The 8,909-nt window shown below is 36.5% G+C and overlaps 1 protein-coding gene across 1 annotated transcript in view; it reads right to left on the bottom strand.

Annotated features, from left to right (window-relative positions):
* Positions 1-8,909, bottom strand: part of ABCB5 (ATP binding cassette subfamily B member 5) — a 113,979-nt gene that overhangs the window by 86,364 nt on the left and 18,706 nt on the right. Inside the window, 4 exon segments of the mRNA XM_027101338.1 lie at positions 4,281-4,484; positions 5,775-5,900; positions 8,207-8,317; positions 8,629-8,742. Of these exon segments, the coding sequence (XP_026957139.1) occupies positions 4,281-4,484; positions 5,775-5,900; positions 8,207-8,317; positions 8,629-8,742 (555 nt within the window).

Raw genomic sequence — 8,909 nt, 5'->3', positions numbered from 1 at the left:
TGGGATCCAACCGAAGCCCGAGCCTCAGCTCCCAGCCCTCGCCCGCCCCTGCGGGTGAGCAGACAAGCCTCTCAGGCTGGTGAGTGCTGGTCGGCACTGGTCCTCTGTGCAGGAATCTTTCCGCTTTGCCCTCCGCACCCCTGTTGCTGTGCTCTCCTCTGTGGCTCCGAAGCTTCCCCCCTCCGCCACCTGGAGTCTCCGCCCATGAAGGGGCTTCCTAGTGTGTGGAAACCTTTCCTCCTTCTCAGCTCCCTCCCACTCGTGCAGGTCCTGTCCCTATTCTTTTGTCTGTTTTTTCTTTTTTCTTTTGCCCTACCTATGTATTTGGGGAGTTTCTTGCCTTTTGGGAAGTCTGAGGTCTTCTGCCAACATTCAGTAGGTGTTCTGTAGGAGCTGTTCCACATGTAGATGTATTTCTGATGTATTTGTGGAGAGGAAGGTGCTCTCCGCGTCTTACTCTTCTGGCATCTTGAAGCTCCTCTCTATTTAGGTATTTAATTTCTCTCAGCAATGTTCTACCTTTTTTACATAGAAGATTTACAGATCTTTCATTATTCTACTTTATATTTTTTGTTGCTATTGTGAATGCCATTTTTAATTTTATTGGTAGTTGTTGCTACTATTTAGAGATCTAGTTTATTTTTTTCATAGTTATAGGTCTTACTAAAGTTATCTATCTACTTCTCTTTGAGTGAGTCTTGGTAGTTTGTGTCTTTCAAGGAAAAGAACTTCATCTAAGTTAGCAAATTTATAGGCATATTTTTGTTCATTAGTATTCCTGTATTAACCTTTTAATGTCTTTGGGATTAATAGTGATGTACCTTCTTTGATCCCTGATATTGGTAATTTCTCTTCTCTTTTTCGTTTCTTCATCAGGCTTCCTACAGTTTTACTGATTTTATTGATCTTTTAAGGAAACAGCTTTTGGTTTCAATGACTGTTTCTAATGTTTTTCTGGTTTTGATTTCACTGATTTCTGCTCTAGTCTTTATTATTTCTCTTGTACTTGCTTTGGGTTTGATTTGCTCTTCTTACTCTAGTTTCTCAAGGTGGAAACTTAGTTTACAGATTTTAGATCTTTTTCTTTTCTAAAGTAAGCACATAATGCTGTAAGTTTCTCTTAAAGCAGTGCTTTAACTGTACATTGACGCTTGAACAATGTAGGTGTTAGGGGCACCAACCCCCGTGCAGTTAAAAACCAAGTATAACTTTACAGTCAGTCCTCTGTGTCCACATCCTTGAATTCAACCAGCTGTGGGTCGTGTAGTACTACAGTATGTATTTATTGAAAAAGGAATCCACGTATAAGTGAACACATACAGTTCAAACTCATGTTGTTCAAGGATCAACTGTATTCCACAAATACTGATATCTTGCATTTTCATTTACTTCAAAATAGTTTTTTATTTTCATTGAAACTTCCTCTTTCTGCCATAGGTTATGTAGAAGTAGGTTCTTTAATTTTCAAATATTTGTGGATTTTCCAGATATATTTCTGTTATCGATTTCTACATTTTAATTCTGTTATGGCCCAAGAACATACTTTACATGTTTCCTTTGAAATTATAAGTTTTTTCTTCCAATGGTAAAATCGATAGCTAATGGGAAGCAGCCACATAGCACAGGGAGATCAGCTCCGTGCTTTGTGTCTACCTAGACGGGTGGGAAGGAGACTCAAGAGGGAGGAGATATGGGGATATATGTATATGTACACTTGATTCAGTTTGTTATAAAGCAGAAACTAACACACCATTGTAAAGCAATTATACTCCAATAAAGATGTTAAAAACAAAAAAAGAATACTGTTTAGCTCAGTGAACAGTCCATGTGCACTTGAGAGAAATGTTTTCTGCTGTTATTGGGTGGAGTGTTCTATAAATATCAGTTAGATCTAGTTGGTTGATAATATTGTTCAGGTCATCTATATCCTTAGTGATTTTTTGCCTGCCTGTTCTATCAAGTACTAAAGCCTTCAGCTAAAAATGTGGATTTGTCTCTTTCTCCTTTCAGATGTACCAGTTTTTCTTCTTGCATTTTGAAGTTTTTCTTAAGTGCATCAACATTTAGTTGTTGTTTTTTTTTTTGCCTATGGATCATAGTTTCCTGTTTCTTTGCACATCTAGGTATTGTAGAAGATGTACTGAATTCTGTGCATGAATGTTGAAGAGACTCTGAATTCTGTTTTCTTAAGAAAATGTTGGTTTTTATCCTCATAGGCAATTCAAATATTGACTGATCATCTTGAACTATGTAATCTTGGTTTTATGCTTTGTTGGGGTTAATCTATAGAAAGTCTCAAAACTTGGCAGGACCCAACATCCAAGTTCTATCTCCTTTAGGGATCTTGTCATGGCTTGGTTTTAGGATTTGTTAGAGCAGGTCTAGAGTCAGCCTTACTCTAAGGTGTGGTCTTTACTCCTAAGGTGTGACTTTTTTTGGTGTCTCAGCTATATGCCTGAGGTATTAAAAATGGTGTTAATGTGACCTCTCCACTCTGGCTGGGTTGTGTTTTCAACATCTCCACTATACTGCTTGACTTCTATCTCGGCTCTACTCTCGGCTTTGTAGCAGCTGCTCTGTGGTAAGCCACGGGTAATCTTATCCTCAGAGAAGGATTCCCAGGGGATGTCTACATGGACTTCTGCCCCCTACCTCATGTCCACAGCTCTCTCATTTTGCCTCTCCAGTTGTTTAAGCTGCCCTGAAATTCTACCTCTGCCTTTTAGCTCAGTGGGACTGCCATGTTCTCTCTGGTTTCCATTTTACAGAAATATGGTCAGAAATTTGTTCCCAGGAAGCATGCTGAAAATTCATGGACTTTCTTAATGAGTTTCCTTTCTCTCAGGAATCACAGTTTTGTGATATCTCTTATCCAGTGCTTGGAAACAATTGTCCTATGTCTCATATATTTTGGCCAGTTTTATGGGTGTTTATGGGAAAAGGCTAGCAAGTATCAGTTAATCCTAATATATTAATTCAAAAATATGTGTATATCATAGAAGGAGTAATGGTATTTATTTCTGAGTATAGTTTTCCCTAAATTTTCACCTATACGAATTAACCACTTCTGTAACTTTTATTTATTATTATGCTCATTCTTATTTCCCTGGTTAACCATGGCTGTGGAATTTAGTTTCTATCATAATAACCCAGCATCTTTAATTTGTTCTTTGGATTATATCTTTAGGATTTACTATTAGATTTATAGCAAGTGACATCTTTGTGTAAATATTGGACTTTTAGTAAAAGCAAGTCATAACTTATAGGGAATGACTTAAGAGGCACCAGAAAACTTTCTAATTCCAGGTGGGAAACTGAAGATCATTGGTGTTTTGAGGAAAGGAAGTCACTGAAAATGTCAAAAGGTCAAAGAAAGGAAGTCTTTGTTTTCCCAAACCACACGGCAAAGAATGACCTCAAGCCTTTAATGTTTTCTGTCCTAATTATGACCCTAAATAATGGGGATAGGTGGTAATGAATGGCAAACATAAGTTTTTATGAAATAAACAAAAGAGAACAAAATTATTATGACCTATGGAGTGTAGTTTGTAAAATATATCCATTAAAACAAACTTTTTTTGTTATGGTTGCCTTCTGGGATGTTGGAATTTTATTTGTGTTTTTAATTTCAAATCTCATCCTTTCATATTTCACGAGGTTCTCCCCACAACAATTTCAGAGGATGCTGATGAACAAATACTTTGAGAAATAGAAATATTTTTAGAGCTCTCTATCAATTTTAAATAGCCATTAGGATCCTATATGTCCTAATACCCAAAATTATAGTTTACTGTATCTCTTTCCAACTATCATTTCACATGTCTTGTCCAATATTAGCTCCATGTACTTCTAAAGTCAATGGTATTTTTCCTTTGCCTTATCACAGAACCGATCTGAGCACTGTGTGTGACATTCCCACACTTAGCCACAAGATGGCGTTGCAAACCAACATTTTTGCAGATACATGATCTCCCTCAGCTTGCACTGATGATTTTGTTTCATATTTCTTTGTTATATTTTAACATATCCCTTATTTTTTTCTTTTCCATTTGCAGTGAGAACCAGTAAGAACTAAACAGATTAAAAATTGGATCTTTCAAGGATGTATTTCTTCTTTTGGTTGTTACCATGCTCTCTCATTTTCAGATGTGTCACCTAGGACAATGCAAAAATTAATCACACTCCCCCTACTCTGTAGATGTTATTGTTATTTAACTTATTTTGGAATATTTCAGTGCCTTACACTTAAGCTAAGGATATAGGCTACATAGTGTACTTACCATGGGGAACTGCATTATAAAATCATAAGCATTTGCTTCCTTTGCTGCTTTCTCAATGTCTTCATCAGTCACGCCATCTCGCCCATATCTAATATTGTTATTAATGGTTGTCCCCAAAAAAACAGGCTCTTGGCTGACCACTCCAAAATGTTCTCGATAATGCTGCACATTTAAAGTTCTGATGTCGTTACCATCCACCGTGATCTGTGAATCCAAAGGAATGAATCACGTTGTGATGCCTTTCACTGCATTGGGTTAGAGCCCTTTTTACTACTGCAGAACATAAGCTGAGAAGCAGGTTATTTCAGGAAACAATGACTGACTATATTTTGATAAAATATTTATAGCATGTATAATGCCAATAGACTTTTTCTGGTAGTTGGGAATTAATAAAACCTAAAAAAAATGACTTAAAATTTGGCCAAACTACCTGAATATCTTTACTCTACGATCCACAAATTAGGTATTATGAGGATATATACTCTAGGAGCCACAAATATTATCATGTAAACACATGTAAAAAACTGCAGTTTTGTTATTTTAAGACTGATGTGACCTTTGCACTTTTTTTCCAGGAAACATCCTTTCTTCCCTTCAACAGCCCACTCCTCTGCAAAAGGTAAAAGTGCATTCTATTCACTGCTATAAGTAATATTAAATGAACATTGTCTTCTCCATAGATAGTACCATTACCTATTATCCCAACATACTCCAATGACAGAAGCCAAGGTTTGATAATTATAACTCTGGTATTTCACACCAACTGGTATTCTGTCTGGGCATGGATATTCTATGCAACTGCTTTATGTAAGGAATGCTAATCCAGCAATTTATTTATTCAATATTAGCATGGATACATGAGTCTAGTAAACTCCAAATGAAGACTTAAGAAATCAAATTTAAGTTTTAGAAGAGTAGATTTTCTTTTAAAAATTACAGTTGAAAAACTGAATAGAAGCATTAAGAATTATGCTTCTGTGACTATCATAGTCTTGTACTCTATGCTGTTTACAAGGGTGAGAAAGTTAAGTGCAACATATGGATGACAGAAAAAAATGAGACAGTATATTTTCTACAGATATTATTCTTTTGGGATGTTTTGAGAAACTGAAATTCTTGATAAGTTCTGCGTACTACAAATTACTATTTTATTTTTCTCTATAGCATTTATTATCTTCTAACATATTATATAATTTACTTATTTTATTTATTGTCTGTCTCTACTTATTAGAATGTCAACTTGATGAGGGAAGAGAGGTTTTTATGCTTTGTTCACCAATGTATTCCCAGCACCTAGAAGAATGTCTGGCACTTTGTAGGTGCTCAATAAATATTTGTTGAATGGATGAATATGCAGTAAAGAAAACAATATGGTTTCTCTCCCAGTTCCACTGTTAAAAATTAAAAGTTGACACAGGTGTAAGCTCTCTGTAATAGGTGGAATTTCCAAATCTTGTCGTGTGGACTGTGTGTGATCTTGCTAGGTGCACTTACAAAGTTGTCATCAGGATCACATAACCTCTGCAAAAGTTGGACTGCTGTATTCTTCCCATTGCCGTTGAGGCCAACCAAGGCTACTGTCTCTCCAGACTTAATTCTGAGATTCAGACATTTCAGAATCTATTTGGAAAGTATGGGGAAAAAATTCCATAAAACTAGGATAAGAATATGATTTACCTATCTTCAGAAATGTAATGTATACTTATAAACAGGAAAAAATTCTCTGGCACTTAAAAACAAATTTAGATCTTATTACGTTTTTTTCATGTATGTGTATAATAACCTACAAAATTTTGGAGAAAAACACTAATCATCTCTCTATATAAAGAGGAGATCTAAATTGAGTACTTAAAGATTATTAACTAGCCACAGGAATCGTTTTTTCATATTTTCAACCAAAATAATTTATGTGAATTTCATGACTACGAAGTTAGTGAAAGTTGTATCTTCTAACTTGCAACAATTGAATGAAATCTTGCCAGATATCCCTGTGAGCTATTTAAGGAAGTTCTTTCTTAGAATATATGTAACATTGTTGCAAAACAGACTCCAAACTAAAACAATTGGCAGACTTCTTAGCGACTCCCACGAATAGGATTTCACCACTAGAAAGCCTCTTTTTCTAGCGGTGGATCTCACAGGGACATTTCAACTTAGGGGGAGTACTTCTACAATTTTCTCAATAACTGAGGGTTGTTACCAGCATTTAGTGTCCCAGGGACCTGCAATATGAGAGAAACCTCACAAAAATTACCTTCCCAAAATGACAACAGTAATCCTGTTGAGAAACTCTCACCTATCTTTGCTTACATTTTCCCAAAACATGGGAATATCCCCTTGGATTCTTTCACTTTGATCTCCTCATTTGTAAAGAAAGAGACTCTGTAAACAAACCAAATGTAAAACCTTCAAAGGGCCAAGCAAAGAAAAATTCTCTAAAGGAGGTGACAAATCAGGGACCCCCAGTGAGAGTACCTCCTCTCCCACCTGCACTTTTACTCTAGAATTCGCATCTGTTCTTTCTTTGGAAGAATCTGTGTTTTGTTTATTTAAAGTGGGTGGACTTTCGGGGGGGGGGTAATTATTTATTTTTCAATTTAACAAAAAAGCGTATGTTTCAAATGTTCATTTAAAAAATACTTGTTTAAAACCCATACAATGTAACGACAGAGTCGGTGCTTAAGTCTTCAGGAAGCCAACCCAAATGTAGTTGCAAAATGGAATTAAAATGCTCTATTTATGTTAAGAAAAATGATAGAAGACAACACTATTCCAATAATGGTAATTAAGTAACAAAAATTTTTAAAAATAAAGAGCTTTGAAAAAAAGAATTTCAATCAAAGACTTACAGAAAAATAAGGGAGTAGGAGTAGGTATATATTTTTTTGATGCAAATTATGCAGGAGATATTTGGACACTTTAAAAGACATTGAAGGGCTTCCCTGGTGGCGCAGTGGTTGAGAGTCCGCCTGCCGATGCAGGGGACACGGGTTCGTGCCCCGGTCAGGGAAGATCCCATATGCCGCGGAGCGGCTGGGCCTGTGAGCCACGGCTGCTGAGCCTGCGCGTCCGGAGCCTGTGCTCCGCAACGGGAGAGGCCACAGCAGTGAGAGGCCTGCGTACCGCAAAAAAAAAAAAAAAAAAAAAGACACTGAAGGTTGATGGCATCAGTAATTTTACCAATTTCACTTAAAATCATGTCATCCTTTTTCTATAAAGCAGGTATTTTATTAGGAAGTACTCTTTGCAATCTTTAACAGTAACTACCTTTTTAGATAAATACACTAATAAGATGAAAGGATGAAGACTATAGAAGAGACAGACACATTTTTACAAGAATTTGTCAAAGGCTGAATGATAGAGGGAGAAGGATGCACTTTATGCTGAGTGTGTGTGTGCCTGTGTAAAAGTGAGAGAGAAAGAAACTGAGGCAAAAATGCTGGTGTAGTAAAAGTCCTAGGAAAGGGATAATGGAAAGACACAATATATGCACAATTCCCCCAGGTTAGAAACTTTAGAAAGTTCAAATAAGTTATCTATGCTGAGTGGGAGAACATCCAGGGACCACCAGTAGGTGGCAACATCAATCCAAGACACGTTTGCTGTGCTCCCAAATCCAGAGTGAAGGAATTCCAGGAAGTCAAAAATGCTTTAGTCAGTTCAATATAGAGAGGAGGCTGCAAAATGTAACTAGCTCTTCTAGAGTTATTTGTCCATTACGAATCTATCCTTCCCTCTTTCCTTCCTCTCTCTCTTCCTCCCTCCCTCTCTATCTCTGTCTCTGTCTCTCTCTCTCTCCCCTCAAGTCTCTAAACAAAGTAGCCAAATCTTGGTCAAAGTGATCCTAAACAATCTCATATGAGGAGATCCTAGCCAGTGGAAGGTAATTAGAAAACTGTACATTTCCATAATTAAATTTTACTTACTTTGATAGATGGTCTTGATGGATAACTGAAAGAAACATTTTTAAATTCCACATTTCCTTCCATGCATTCCAATTTATAGCCTGTTGTTGAAAACTTATCCATAGCAGTTTTCTTGGAAAAACAAAGAGGACATTATAAATCTTAGAGAAACTAGGCTGACATGCTCTATATCCTAAAAGTAGTTTAAAGATGGGTTTTCTTTTACAGTGTTCTCCTTTCTGCTTTAGAAGTGCATTGAGTTAGATATGAAGGTTTCAATAAAACACAATCCCTTTGTTGAAGAGTTAAAATAATCTGTCTTTCCATAGCCAGCTGGGCAACATGGATTTTGCCCATCTTTTTAAGTGTAATGAAAGTGCCTGTTTTTTGGTTTCCTTCTTGCAGTAATGATAGTTATCTTTCAAGGCAGTTAGGAGTCTTACCTTAACAATAATGTGGAAAATATTAAAGGCGGCTCCTCTGGCTATAGTGAAGGTTTCAAAGCTAGGGGCTGCTGCTCCAATGCAATAACTACTATGGATTACACTAATAAAAACCTACAGGAAAAAAAATAATATTTATCCGTCACAGTTATATAAGAGGGACAACAGAATGAAGTGTATACTTGGTTGAGACTCAGGTATATCAGAGAAATTAGGTAGGAAAGAATGGAAGATGCTGCCAAATATAAAGGAAATATTAGTTAATCCAAGTGCAGCTGGCC

Source organism: Aethalodelphis obliquidens, unplaced genomic scaffold, assembly GCF_003676395.1.
Source record: "Aethalodelphis obliquidens isolate GAN/ISIS:26980383/991018 unplaced genomic scaffold, ASM367639v1 scaffold5, whole genome shotgun sequence".
NCBI lineage: Eukaryota > Metazoa > Chordata > Mammalia > Artiodactyla > Delphinidae > Aethalodelphis > Aethalodelphis obliquidens.
This window is presented reverse-complemented; position numbering and strand designations above follow the sequence as displayed.